Source organism: Odocoileus virginianus, chromosome 34, assembly GCF_023699985.2.
Source record: "Odocoileus virginianus isolate 20LAN1187 ecotype Illinois chromosome 34, Ovbor_1.2, whole genome shotgun sequence".
In the NCBI taxonomy this organism is placed as follows: domain Eukaryota; kingdom Metazoa; phylum Chordata; class Mammalia; order Artiodactyla; family Cervidae; genus Odocoileus; species Odocoileus virginianus.
In genome coordinates, this window is record NC_069707.1 from 33,970,513 (window position 1) to 33,985,908 (window position 15,396).

General features: G+C 41.2%; 1 protein-coding gene across 2 annotated transcripts in view; it reads right to left on the reverse strand.

The window, feature by feature from the left end:
* Nucleotides 1-15,396, reverse strand: part of LAMA2 (laminin subunit alpha 2) — a 677,031-nt gene that overhangs the window by 13,117 nt on the left and 648,518 nt on the right. For both annotated transcript variants that reach the window (XM_070461486.1, XM_070461485.1), the window contains 2 exons: nucleotides 12,384-12,560; nucleotides 11,981-12,149 (listed from right to left, as the gene is read on the reverse strand). In XM_070461486.1, the coding sequence (XP_070317587.1) occupies nucleotides 11,981-12,149; nucleotides 12,384-12,560 (346 nt within the window). The remainder of the gene's footprint in view (nucleotides 1-11,980; nucleotides 12,150-12,383; nucleotides 12,561-15,396) is intronic.

Consider the following 15,396-nt stretch of genomic DNA (forward strand, 5'->3'; position numbering starts at 1 on the left):
TAATGTAACCCACCATATACCATTTCAACTGCCACTGTTCAAAGATGAGCTTCCTAGGGTGCTTACAAGGGAGATCTCGCTGCAGGGCTAGCTTCAGAGGCAGGCTACCTGTGCAGTCACTGAGCTTAATGCCCTGCTCTCACCATTTTGAAATTCTTAATAATTTTTGAACAAGGTGCCTAGCATTTTTGCTGGGCTCTGGGCTCTGCCAACTATATAGCTGGACCTGGCTGGGTGGACCTTACTTGGCAACAATAGCCCTCAGCTCAGTAGATAATCAAGGCTTCTCAAGTTACCAAAACCATCTTTCCCTGGTCTCTACTTTGACAAAATAATTCCAAGTACAAGCTGCTTAAGAAGTCTTTTAGAAGATGAAGTACATGAGAAAATAAATAACCTGCATGCTCCCAACAGTACATCTGTTTTTAGAGATCTGCACTTAATAGCACTGGACGGGCCACTGCCCCAGTGTGTGCTGAGCCCAAGGTGGGCTCTGGATACAGAAAGCTCTCCCCAGAGACTGTACCTTGGAGATGACTCATCAGTGCACAGGAAATCTTTCCTTGATAAGGAAAAGCCTTGCCCTCTTTTCTCTAGAGCTTAGTAAAATGCAGCACTCTGCTACAGCAGGTAAAAGGCTTTAAGTGTTTTGAAATGCTGTAAAATTGGCCTTTATGGAAGTATTTCCCCGACCTAGCTTCCCAGGAGATGGTCAGTCACAAAGAACAGACTGTGGCTCAAATTCACACAGATATGCAAAAACTCAGCGGGTAGAACAGAAAAATGCTATCTATTCATGCAACTCTGACTGGGCCTCTCTTGGAATCGACACATGGCACCTTTCTTATTACACTGCCTGCAAAAAAGAGCCCACATGGAAAGATCTTGGAAGCTTAATGTCTCAGCCTTCAATAATGCTCTTAATAGAACTGGATCATTTATCAGCCTCTCAATATTTTCTGTAGAGATCACCATCACAACACACGTAAGTAGCCTGCAGTCCTCCTCAGAAATCTTGAAGAGAATCTGACCTGCTGGGAGCCCATCAACGGGCAGAATTTAGCTAAAACATCTCTAAACCCTCAACTCCGAAAACTGAGGTCTTGAAAAGGTCACTTTATGTGGAGGAATTAGGGAACTATAACGTATAGCTCTAAGGGCTTCCCTCATAGCTCAGTTGGTAAAGAATCCGCCTGCAATGAGGAGACCCTGGTTCGATCCCTGGGTCGGGAAGGTCCCCTAGTGAAGGGATAGGCTACCCACTCCAGTTCTTAGGCTCCCCTTGTGGTTCAGCTGGCAAAGAATCCGCCTGCAATGCGGGAGACCTACATTTGATCCCTGGGTTGGGAAGATCCCCTGGAGAAGGGAACAGCTACCCACTCCAGTATTCTGGCCTGAAGAATCCCATGGACTGTATAGTTCATGGGGGTCACAAAGAGTCAGACAGGACTGAGCGACTTTCACTTTCAACTTCCAACGCGTAGCCTTAAAAGGGAACCACCAGCAGGTAATTTCCCTTACTGTTAACATCGTCTAGTGGCTGCATGTATATGTTAATATAAAATGACTTTTCTAATGCAGTTTTTTAAATGATCAAAGTGGCAACTGTAAAGATTAGATCTTTTATTGGTGGCAGCTATGTGTGGTCAAGAGCTTTTGTCTTGACATGTTCTGAGCATCATTGCTGGAATACCATGTAACCTTGTTGACTGCTAGACGGGACACGATTTTGACACTGGTCTTGATCTGAACAGCTCTGTTACATGTTGCCAGATTTTCCAGATGAAAAAGGCCTTGCTTACATTATTTTACCTTTGACTTTGTAAGAGCCCTGTTAAGAAGGGTTACATGATACACCCACTTGAAAATTAGAAAGAACAGTATTACTTGAAGAGGCTCCTGCTTCACTTTTGCAACAGGTGGATCCTGAGAAGCAGGTGGAAACAGTGGCTAGTAAAACAGTGTTCTTGACTGGTAAGTTTTATAGAAGACATTGATAGCAAATGCATTACTGTCTTGTTGCTGTTGTTTCATCGCAAAGTTGTGTCTGTCTCTTTTGTGACCCCTCTAGGCGCCTCTGTCCATGGGATTTCCCAGGCAAGAATACTGGAGTGGGTAGCCACTTCCTTCTCCGGGGATCTTCTCAGCCCAGGGACTGAACCTGCATTTCTGCACTGGCACGTGGGTTCTTTACCCCTGAGCCACCAGGGCAGTCCATCACTCTGTTTGGTAAACTCAAAGTAGAAAGCCAGTATATAAGTTCATTGTTCTTTAAGGATAGCCCAGTTGATGTTTACTATCATCAATTTGCAATGGGATGGATATGGAAACAGCTTAAACAAACTATCACGTTCTTTTATAAAATTGGTAGTTGAAAGAGGACAGAGAAGTGCCAGTATAAGAGAATTCTCTGTGTCTCTGCTTCAGGATTTAAACCAGAAGACAATTCTCCAACAGTCTCTAGTCTGGTAATGTTTCTGCTGCAAGCCTCAACGCCTCCGCTCTCTTGGTTAAAGGGAGATGGGATGGACTGTGTCTAAACGGCTTTCCTGTGGGAAGATCTGAACCCAGGCCTGATATTCCCAGAAGGTTACCTGTCGTATCTCCTCCTCCTCCTCCCTCAAACCCCTCAGAGGGTAGAGTGCTCACTTGGCCACGCGAGCAACTCTTTTCTTTCTAATCACATTTTGAAGAGGGACCTTGTGAGATGGGATAGAGAGTGCCCCAAGGTTTGCACACGAGTAAAATGACTTTGTCATTGAAGACATTTTCAACCCTGCTTCCCAAAGAAATTTAAGCTAAGGGCCTTCTAGTGAGAAAATTTTAAGTAACCTTTAAAGAATAGTTGTTGCAAGATGAATTGGCTTCCTTCAAGCCAGTGGGAACTCGAGGGGAGGCATCATCTTTATGGACGTGACTTGTGTTATTTTGGAAACACTGATCTCTGAAATGTGTTAATAATACAAACATCAGGGGATCATCAATCTCAGCATGTTACAATCCTGCCACCTTGTGGGGACTCTTTAAAGTACATATGGGGAAAATGTGAAGGGACAGGATGTGCTTGCTCCGTGTATATCTCTGCGTGGCAGGTGACAAGATGTAGGCAGACAGGACTTGGGTGGGGAGTCTAAACATGGCCACGCACCTGTTGGTGGGAGCAGCGATGCGGCTGGAGTGGACTCTGAAGGAAGCTGTGCTTCCCATAGCCACATGTAGGCAACTGGATAGCGCCTCGGATTGGCAATGGACTTCACATTTTCACCTTCATCCTGTCACTCAATTAATTTCAGACCAGAATAAAGCAGGGGTCACTTCCAACTGCTGACTGTTGGGTGACATTTGGAAATGAGTTATTGGATTCAGAATGACATAGGATTGGTGGATAAGCATTGCTTGACTTTAGATTGGTGCAGAGTAGAGACTTTAATTGTATTGACCAAAACTGGCATCTCTGTTCTTCAAAGCACCAAATGATGAATTATTTAAAACCTGCATAATTGAAGTGTAATCTGCAAAAATACTGATTCACTATGCTGTATACCTGAAAATGACGTAATATTGTAAATTAACTATACTTTAATAAAAATTAATTCAAAAAGTAGCATCATTTTCTTATTTCATGAGTCAAAAATTCTAAACAAATGAGAGCTAAAATGACTTCTTCAAAGTCGGATGCGTCTTTGTGATGCTCTTCTTTTGGCATGAATACTAAGCAGAAGATAATTTTTACAGTACAGACTTTAATATTCTGAAATACAAAACCACTGTTCAAGTTGTTTACTGAGAAACTGAGTTATGTTAACTCTCTGAATATAAGCTCTTTTGGTAAACAGTGGGCATTTGCAGTTCCATCTACACACTAATGTCTGAAGAGTCATTCTTTGTGGTATGGAAAATGTATGTTTCCCCTTTAAATACATAGCAGTATCCAATCGATTTATTGGCCAGGGCTGTACTTAGCTTTTAAAGTCACAGCATTAAATCTGCAGGAGGAATACTTTTCCTTTACTCTATTCTTTTCTACTTCTTTTTCACAACTCCCCCAAGAGCCCTGAACTGCAGGGACCCCTCATGGCTATTTATCCACTCCTCTTAGTATTCACATCTTAGACTTTGAAATTCAAAGTTCAACATTCCAATATTCAAGTTTAAGCAAACAAAAAAGAACAACCATTCAGCCAGCACATTGTATACAAATCCACACAGGCCACACTGGTTGGAAAGACTTGGTATAAACGGCATATATACCTGCAGAGAACTTGTCACATTTTGATAATTTTCTGTAGTACCTGAAGTCCACAGTCTTATCTACTCTCATCCCTGCTGCCCTCCATGAGAAATATCCACAAATAGAACATGCAGAAATGTGTTTTTATCCAGCGCTAAACAGGCTAAAGAATAAGAGAGCAGTATGAAGAGAAGATAGCTACCACACTCTCAAATGAGATAATATGTGGAAAACATGCACTCTGATCTATGATGTTCTGCCATGTATTAATAATAGGATTGACATAATCCATTTCACAGGGCAGGGCTTTCTCAAAATACTCTTAAATTGCCCTGGAAGAGAGTGAACATTGTCCTTAGGCTGTAAGTTGCTGGCGGGGACAGGTATGACGTCGTAAAGAAGGAAATGAAGGAAACAATAGGACAGGATGCTATCAACTGTGCTGGAACCAACAAGGGACACGTAGATAGATAGGTAGTTGCCACTTCTGGAATTAACATGTAAGTCTTAATTCTTAAATGAATTCCTAACATTCTGAATTTTGATTTAAAAAGAGAAAATGGTGAGAATTGAAACTGATAGGAGACTCGAGAGATAATAACCATATCACGCTGGAGTTTGTTTAAACCTGAATGCTTACCTCCTTTCCCTAACCCGTGCTCTCACCTTAGAATTGTGAAAGGTTAAAGTAACTAGTTCTCTTAGAAGAAGGGTGGAGTGTTACTGTGAGCAGCTACTTTGCGCACAGTGTATAATTTAGGCCATAATAATCCTTGTTATGCCAGGAGAATGCACTGGTCATAGCAAACACTCTTTTTCAACAACACAACAGACAACTTTACACATGGACATCAGTCATCAAATGGCCAATACCGAAATCAGATTGATTACATTCTTTGTAGCTGAAGTTGGAGATGCTGTATACAGTCAGCAAAAACAAGACCAGGAGCTGAATGTGGGCCAGACCATCAGCTTTTTATAGCAAAATTCAGGCTTACATTAAGGAAAGTGGGGAAAAACCACTAGGCCAGCCAGCTACGATTAAAATCCCATGGATACAGACAGTGGAGGTGACGAATAGATTTAACGGATTAGATCTAATAAACAGAGTGCCTGAAGAACTATGGACAGGGGTCTGTAATATTGTACAGGAGGCAGTGAACCAAACCATCCCAAAGAAAAAGAAAAGCAAGAAGGCAAAGTGGTTGTCTGAGGAGGTTTCACAAGTAGCTTAAGAAAGAAGAGAAGCAAAAAGCAAAGGAGAATGGAAAAGGTACAGCCAACCAAACACAGAACTCCAGAGGACAGCAAAGAAGACAAGAAGGCCTTCTTCTATGAACAGCACAAAGATATGGAGGAAAACAGAAGAGGAAAAGATTAGAAATCTCTTCAAGAAAATTAGAAATATCAAAGGAAACTTTCATCCCAAGATGGGCACAATAAAGGACAGAAATGGTAAAAACCTAACAGAAGTAGAAGAGATCTAGGAGAGATCAAGAACAGATAGAAAGAATACACAGAAGAACTGAACAAAAAAGATCTTAAAGACCCGGATAACCACGATGGTGTGGTCACTCACCCTGAGCCAGGAATTCTGGACTGTGAAGTCAAGAGTGCCTTAGGAAGCACTGCTGTCAATAAAGCTAGTGGAGGTGATGAAATTCCAGCAGAACCATTTAAAATCCTAAAAAATGATGCTATCAAAGTGTTGCATTTATGTCAATTATATCAGCAAATTTGGAATATCCAGCAGTGGCCACAGGACTGGAAAAGGTCAATCCTTGTCCTACTTCCCAAGAAGGGCAGTACTAAAGAATGTTCAAACCACTGGACAATTGTACTCATCTCCCATGCCAGCAAGGTTATGCTCAAAATTCTGCATGCTAGGCTTCAGTATTACATGAACCAAGAACTTCCTTATGTTTAATCTGGGTTTAGAAAAGGCAGAGGAACCAGAGATCAAATTGCCAACATTTGCTTGATCATAGAGAAAGCAAGGGAATTCCAGGAAAACATCTACCTCTGATTCACTGACTACGCTAAAGCTTTTTACGCTAAAGCTTTTGACCTTGTGGATCAACAAACTGTGTAAACTCTTAAAGAGATGGGAATACCAGACCATATTACCTGCCTCCAGAGAAACCTGTATGCTGATCAAGAAGCAATGGTTAGAACCTCGTATGGAACAACTGACTGGTTCAGGATTGAGACAGGAGTATGACAAGGCTGTTTTTGTCACTGATTTATTTAACTTATATGCAAAGCATGTCATGAGAAATGCAGGGTTGGATGAGTTACAAGCTGGAATCAAGATTGCCTGGAGAAATATCAACAACCTCAGATATGCGGATGATATCACTCTAATGGCAGAAAGTGAAGAGGAACTAAAGAATCTCTTGATGAGGGTGAAGGAGGAGAGTGAAAAATCCAGCTTAAAACTAAATATTAAAGAAACTAAGATCATGGCATCCAGTCACATCATTTCATGGCAAATAGAAGGGGGAAAGTTGAAAACAGTGACAGATTTCCTCTTTTGGGGCTCTAAAATCACTGCAGATGGTGACTGCTGCCATGAAATCAAAACACATTTGCTCCTTGGAAGAAAAGTTATGACAAACCTAGCCAGCATATTAAAAAGCAGAGACATTACCTACAAAGGTCTGTCCAGTCAAAGCTATGGTTTTCCAGTAGTCATGTATGGATGTGAGAATTGGACCATAAGGAAAACTGAGCACTGAAGATTGATGCTTTTGAACTGTGGAGTTGGAGAAGACTCTTGAGAGTCCCTTGGACTGCAAAGAGATCAAACCAGTCAATCTTAAAGGAAGTCCACCCTGAATACTCATTGGAAGGGCTGATGCTGAAGCTGAAGCTCCAATGCTTTGGCCACTTGACACAAAAACTCATTGGAAAATGCCCTGCTACTGGGAAAGACTGAAGGCAGAAGGAGAAGCAGGCAACAGAGGATGAGATGGTTGGATGGCATCACCGATTCAGTGGACATGAACTTGGGCAGGCTCCGGGAGAGGGTGACAGATAGGAAAGGCTGGTGTGCTGCAGTGCATGGGGTCATGAGTAGTCAGACACAACCTGGCAACTGAACAATAGCAACAATCCTCAGAGTAAACATTCTCCTCTTTTTCAGTAGGGTTTCCTCCGTTTGGAGAGGATGAAGCAGTTATTCAGCGAGCCCCCTGAGTTCACTGAGTAAGGGTAGGTGGGCCGCAGCAGGTGGGCAGGCAGACCTCTATCACGGATCACTTGGATTAAAGACCTCGTTTGTTTCCTCAGCGACTCTCAATGTGGTTGAGCTGAGAGGGGCTCACGCAGCACCTTTCTCTTCCCCAGGGAGGAAATCAGCTACATAACTGGTGGCTGTGGAGAAATAAATGCTGAAAAACCATTGCTTTCCAGTTTATCTTTTAAAACATTTATGAAAGCAAAACACATTTAAGAATATTTTTTGAAATGGTGAAAATCATCTCTGGACGATATCCATCATCTGTTGTTAGCATCTGATGCATTTTTTAAAAAGGTTTTTCCCTTACATGTTTTTCTAACTATTGATATAGATATGATGATGCAGAATACGGAGTCTTATATCCTGTTTTCCCCACTTAACATAATGTCATAAGTATGTCATTTTATATTGTTTCGATTGAAAGATTTTAAGTACAAGAGTATGGTGACATACTAAAACTTGCATTTTATGGATCTGTTTTCACACATCTAGGTACCACTAACCTAGATGGAGGTTAATGGTGTCCCCAGACATGCTTCTAGTTTTCATCTTGGAAAATAGCCAGATGTGTTTGCAGTCCATACTTGGCATTTATCCTGACTGACCTCCTTGCATATTTGGTTGCTGTGCTATTTATGTTAATATCTACTTTCTCAGATATGTCTCTCTGTTTCTGTTTCTCTAGTACGCTCTTAATACATATTTAAAATAAATGTCATAAAATAAATGATGATATTTTATTCATTTTTGCATTTTGTAGGCTCTTAGTAAATATTCGTTATAAAACATTCTCAAACCTTTAAATAGCCTTTAAAAAGTAGATACTTCTCTCCACACACAAAATAACAATGAATGAAAGTGAAAGAAATCAAATTAAAAGAGGAAATGTGTATGGTTCCATGATCTGAAACTCTGAAAATATGGTACAATGCAACAGAGATGAAAGACTCTAAGATACACAGATCTGGCCGCATAGTCATAAGTATTACAATGTGCAAGTCTGCTGTCCTATGAGTCTTTCTACACCAACCCACAGGACTGTTACTCAACCTCTCTTTTGGTTTTGTCTGGTCTATTAAGGGGATTGTTCTTTTTTGTAGAAGTTAAACATACACTGCTGAGAGAAAATGGAAACTGGAATTAAAACAGAAAATTATAAGAAAACTTAAATGAGTTGAAAATTTCTAGTCCAGATGCAAAAGGATCTTTGTTCTCAGAAAAAGGAGGAAAATGTGATCTCTAGAAACCAATGTGATCTCTAGGATATGCTTGAGATCTCCTAAGAGGTTGTGTTTTAGAAACACAACTAAGAAAGGTAATCACTAAAAAGAGAAAAAGAAGGTCCAGCAGGGTTATTCATGAATAAACCAGACCAGTTCAATGTGTACTGGCTGAGACACCCGACTCAAGAGAAGTCAAGGTTTTGGTTGACCTAATACAGTACCTAATGAGGAATTAATGGCATGGGACATCTGTTTAAAACATTAAAATGTTCTCAGGTGTATTAGTAGAATATGATGACAGGCCAGTGGAAGGAGGAACTCTGCTGCCCTCTGAGCTGTGTATTCCATTTTGAGTGGTATGGTCTATTCCAGGTGCCATATTTTGAAAGAGATATTTCAAATATAAGAATACCATCAGTGGGAACAACAAAATTAGAAATTAAGAAAAATGCTTGAGATAATGGAATATTTAGCCTGGGAAAGGAGAGCACAGCTGTTTTCAAATGCTTGAAGGGATGTTAGAGAAGATAAAAACTTAATTTGTTTGGCTACAGAAACACAATCATTACATGGAGGTTATAGGGATGCGGTTTTACTTCATTATAACCAATGGCTTTCTAACAACTAGAGCCTGCCCTATTGCAACACTGGAATGTTACAAGCAAATTGAACATTCCATTGAACATTCAATGGAATGTTCAAGCAAAATCTGTAAGTCCACATCAAGTATCATATAAAAAGATGCATGTATTAAGATGGCAATTGGACCAGCTGGTCTCTAGGGCTTCTGATTGTTATAATTCTAAGTTAGTTGTTCAGAATTTAGGATCTACTTTCCTTTAGAATCTAAATGGATATTTGTATCCAATGTCTAAAAAGCTTAGTTTACCCACAGTGTTTTTATAAATGGATATTTGTATCCAATGTCTAAAAAGCTTAGTTTACCCACAGTGTTTTTAATTCTTTAATTGACTTGAGACCAAGGGACAGATATGAAGGATAACAGTTCAGAGAGTGGTATATGAGGGAGAAGGGGTAGGGATCATTCCCCTTCCCTTTGCTGGGAGAAGTCTAGCATAAAGCCATATTAAGGAAGCATTAAGGAAATATTCTAAAATCCATGTGGCAGATCTCAGTCATGTCTTAGGAGAAAAGCAACTCCTCGAACTAATCCCCAAATGACTGATAGCCTTTCACTTTCTAGCTTTGCTGTGTGATTAGAGGTATTTTCTTCTGTGAAATGGGGCTAATAATACTTCCAACAATATAAATAAACAAGAAATGATTAACAACTTGTGGAAATCAAATGAAATAATGGATATACTATGCCTAGCAGAGTACTGGACACATACTAGTTCCTTAGTAAATGCAGAGATTTCTCACAGTATCTGGGGCTTCCCTGGTGGTTCAGTGGTAAAGAATCCACCTTGTCAATGCAGGAGACAGGGCTCAATCCCTGGTCTGGTAAGATCCCGCATGCTGCAGGACAATTAAGCCCGTGAGTCACAACCACTGAGCCTGCGCTCTAGAGCCTAGAGCCCAGGAATCACAACTACTGAGCACATGGGCTGCAACAGCTGAAGCCCGAATGCCATGGGGCCCATGCTCCACAGCTAGAGACGTCACCGAAGTAAGAAACTCATGAACCGCAACTGGAGTGTAGCCCCCTTTCCCTGCAGCTAGAGAGAAGCCCACAAGAAAGAACCTTCCTAAAAAAAAAAGAAAGAACCTTCCTACAGGATCTATGTGTGCATACCTTTCCCACATTTCAAAGAACTTCCACATATATTATGTCATTTGATTCATCATGAGGCAATGTAGGTATAATACCCACATTTTACAGAGGAGGAAATGATGCTTGGAATAAATGGCCAGTTTGGCTTCTCATTTAATAAATATTTCTAGTGACAATGAGCTCACCGCTCTACAGAACAACTAGTTCCATCATGAAAACTAACGAAAAGAACAAAATGTTGGAGAGTTTCAAAATCGGCACTCAAGGTAACACATTCCACCTGTCAACTGGCAAATATCATAAGTATGGTGTATGTGCTGTCAAGAGCAGTGTGAGATCTTTGGCGGTGAGAATGAAAATTTGTATAACCTTTGGAAAAAGCAATTCCTGTATATCTGTTGAGAATCTTGGGTATATTCTTCACTTGGCCTCATAATTACCCATTGAAGAATCTATTTTAAGAACATCATTAGCAACAATGAGAAAGTCTCACGTACAGAAGTGCTGATTACAATAGTTTCTAGCGAAAAACTGGAAATGCTCTAAATGGTAACCGCTCAATGAGGAAGACACAGAACGAGCTGTAAAGACGAAGTGTCGCCAGAAAAAGGAATCAGTTTGTATAATAAGACCCACTGGATTAAAATTCCTGTCCTGCCACTGATGGACTGTGTCTGGGTTTATTATTTAGGCTAACTAATTCTTAATTCACTCAGCTAAAAATGGGGTGATGATATATATGTATACATTTTAGACAGCTGTTAGGAAAATTACTTATAATAGTGAATAGAAATTGTTTAAAAGCTGTCACTATGATCATTACTATATGGTAATTAGGCCATTTATTTATTTATTATGCCATTTATTAAATGTTTAGTATAATGCTAGGTGTTTAACAAACATCTTTTAAAAAACTCTATACTCATTGTACAGATGAGGTAACTGAGGGGAACAGATTGGCTAAGTAGCTTTTCCAATTCATACAGATGTGCTGGGATTTGAACCCAGGCAGTCTGACTCTGGACCCATGTTCTAATCAAGGATATACTTACTACCTTCCATTCTATGAAGTATTTTTTATGTCTCTCTCACACAAACATACATATACATATACATCATATTAGACACACACGTTGGCAAGATGTTTAGAAACAGTTTTACCTATGTACAACTGGTTTTTAAAAACAGAATACCAAGTTGTATACATGATAGAAGATCTACTGTGTAAAATGCAAATAAAAGGGGCTGAAAATTGATATGATTACCTCTGGGTGGTGCTAGTAGAGGTGAATTTTATTCTTGATTCCGCAGACATTTCTGTGCTAACTTTTCAACTGGAAACATGTGCCACTTTATAAATAAGAAGATTAAAGGAGACCAGAAATGTAAATGAAAGTAATTCAAAGAAGACGTAAGGAGAATAGGTTTTCATAGACAGGTGACCCTTCCTCTAGTTCTAGCAGGATACTAGATGGCCTGAGTAACCTTCCTTCAGAAAGTGGCTACAAACACGGGGTAAAATGAGAAAGCAATGGGACATAAACACTTACGTGTGTCAGAAATGGGCTGGGCGCGGGAACCGCCGGCGTGGGAACCGGCTCTGGCTGGATGACCGTTTCAGCCGTGACGGCTCCAGCCTCCTCCTCAGGGGGTTCTTGATGGGCACAGCGACCAATGTCTGCGTTTTTGAAGGATACAGGCTGTGCAAAGTCCATAGGGCTAAGGGAACATAATAAACATTCAATACTTTCTCTTATTTTTCATTGTCCTGGTTCCCTTCTGTTACATCACATTTCCCCTTTCCCCCTTCAAAGGTCATCAGTGCAATTAAACAAAAATTTGACTTGAAGATCTTCATTGTTTGCCCCCTCCCTCACCCCATGGTTTTGGATAATGTAGATGCCATAGTGATCCTCCTATGAAAAAAAAATAGTAACAAGGAGATTCACTTACACAGAGTTTATAACAAGGTTCCATATACAGCCTTCAAAGGGAGGAATATTTCTGAGTGGGGAAGGTTGAAATTCAGGTGGAGCACCCCCAACGAAAAGCTTTTTAACTTCTATTGCCTGTTCTACTGTCAGATTTTGCATATGCCTTCTGTCTTCATCCACTTGAACAGTAAACATGCTGATAAAATATTGAAAGTAAACAAGTGTAAAACACACAATGTCCTATACAACCAGAAATCAAACTCTCTCCCGCCACCCCGCACCCCTTCTTCCAGTAGCTTTTAAGAGAGCCAAATTTGATGATTAGGAATTTGACCCTTAGCAAATGATATTGTTTCTCAGGATATTGTCCCTCTGCCTTCCTTGTTAGCTCTCCCAGAGAGTTTCTTGAAATAAGGCAGTTGTGTAGCTACAGCATTAGCCTCTGGTGGTGTTGAGAACAGTGGTCCTACGCATGAGCCGGTGGAGTGGAGGCTTCCATGTGGGGTTGTAATGTCCTACACATGAGCCGGTGGAGTGGAGGCTTCCATGTGGGGTTGTAATGTCCTACACATGAGCCGGTGGAGTGGAGGCTTCCATGTGGGCTTGTAATGTCCTACACATGAGCCGGTGGAGTGGAGGCTTCCATGTGGGCTTGTAATGTCCTACACATGAGCCGGTGGAGTGGAGGCTTCCATGTGGGGTTGTAATGTCCTACGCATGAGCCGGTGGAGTGGAGGCTTCCATGCGGGGTTGTAATGTCCTACGCATGAGCCGGTGGAGTGGAGGCTTCCATGTGGGGTTGTAATGATGTCCTACACATGAGCCGGTGGAGTGGAGGCTTCCATGTGGGGTTGTAATGTCCTACGCATGAGCCGGTGGAGTGGAGGCTTCCATGTGGGGTTGTAATGTCCTACACATGAGCCGGTGGAGTGGAGGCTTCCATGTGGGGTTGTAATGTCCTACGCATGAGCCGGTGGAGTGGAGGCTTCCATGTGGGGTTGTAATGTCCTACGCATGAGCCGGTGGAGTGGAGGCTTCCATGTGGGGTTGTAATGTCCTACACATGAGCCGGTGGAGTGGAGGCATCCATGTGGGGTTGTAATGTCCTACACATGAGCCGGTGGAGTGGAGGCTTCCATGTGGGGTTGTAATGTCCTACACATGAGCCGGTGGAGTGGAGGCTTCCATGTGGGGTTGTAATGTCCTACACATGAGCCGGTGGAGTGGAGGCTTCCATGTGGGGTTGTAATGTCTAATCGTATGAGGCTCCGTCGGTTCCACCCAGCATGGGGACACATTTTGTTTGGCTCTTTATTTCTTGGTTTGTGGCAGCTGTTATCTTCTTGCTAGGGGACAAGCTATACCCCTGAGAGCTTAGATTGTAGGAATCAACAGCAAACGCTTAGAGGATGTTTTAAAAAGAATGTAGCTGCTGGCTTTTGAATGGAAGAGGCAGGCTAGAACGCCACGCTAACTGTTCTCTGCAGTGCTTTTCTTTAGTGGCTGTTTCATTACTGTCCTTAATTTGCCTATGAGAGATAACTTACACATTACTAATTGAGAACCTCACGCTACTTATTCACTCTGTGGATCCTGGGGAAGAGAATCAGGAGGCAAAGAATTCTGCTGATGAAAATGACCAAAGGCATTTTCTCTTTTGTTCTAGAAGTAGGTTTTAAACTTCAGTCCCAATAGTCAGCATGGGGCTCTTAGTCATAAGTGTCAGTCAATAGCTCGAGGATCATGAATGGGGATTACTACAAACTAATTCACATCTGGAGAGAAAATCTGAAATATTTAGGCAGCAAACTCAGTTCTAAAATGCTATGTTACTTGGTTTTATAAAGAAGAAAAATCACACATAGAGTTAGAAACAAAAAATCAGGGTTAAGATGCTCTGAAATGGCACTGGACAACTGGCCCACGTTGGGACAATTCAAATATAAGAGAATAGAAGAAAGAACAGACATTGCTGTGGCTTAAAATGTCATTGCTCAGGAAGTATGGAGGGAGCAGATTGGATTTAGTTTCAAAGGCAAAATAGGGGGAACGATATATTGATGTTTTCCCAGACTCCAGAAGACTGTGTTGGCAAAATTCAAGAGTTCAATCTTATTGCTAAGAATGTGGGTGGTTTTATGAGATGTTTAGAAAACCACTCACTTCTGGATATGTGTGACTCATTGAGAAGTACCCCTCAGACTCCCTCTTTTTTTCTCCATTTGCTAAAAGTAATCTCCTACGTGCCAGTGTTCCTCAGGGTTTGAATGAAGGGTTTAAGCCACTATTAAATACTGTCCGAGGAGAGCAAATCTCTGCTTTTGATTAGAATTTTTAAAGGTCCAGAGTCTCTCGTCTTTCTTATGTGGACCCTCTCTAGTCTGGTTCTGCCCCTCAAGACCACAGCAATGGCCCTTTCTTACTGGGTCACAGGGTGCAGATGTAGAATGAGCATGAATGTTCAGAAGAAACAGGCTGGACTTAAGCACTAGTATGAACTACCTGCCAATGCAGGAGACATAAGAGACACAGGTTCCATCCCTGGGAAGATCTCCTGGAGGAGGAAATGGCAACCCACTCCAGTGCCCTTGCCTAGAGAATCCTCATGAACAGAGGAGTCTGGCAGGCTACAGTCCATGGAGTCATAGTAGGACACAACTGAAGCGACTTAGCATGCATGAAAGCTTAGTAGCTGTGTGACCTTGGGTTAGTTATTTAATCTTGCTCAGCCTCATTCATTCTTCTATAAAAGGAGGATAAGAACCCCTACTCTGAACCATGGAAAACATTAACTAAGGCATTGCACTGAAGTTATATTACTTAATAAGGACACTGTTAAAAGACTATAGTTGAATACAGTTTGTATTTTACATCCTAGGAGCATCAAATCTAGGTCATTTATTTAGCACTTTGTAAAGAGGGATATTACATGTCCTTTATGATTCTGGTGTGTTTTTTAAAAAATATTTATTCAAAAATTCTTTACTGTGGACCTACCAAATAGCATTATAAGAATCATTACAATACTATTA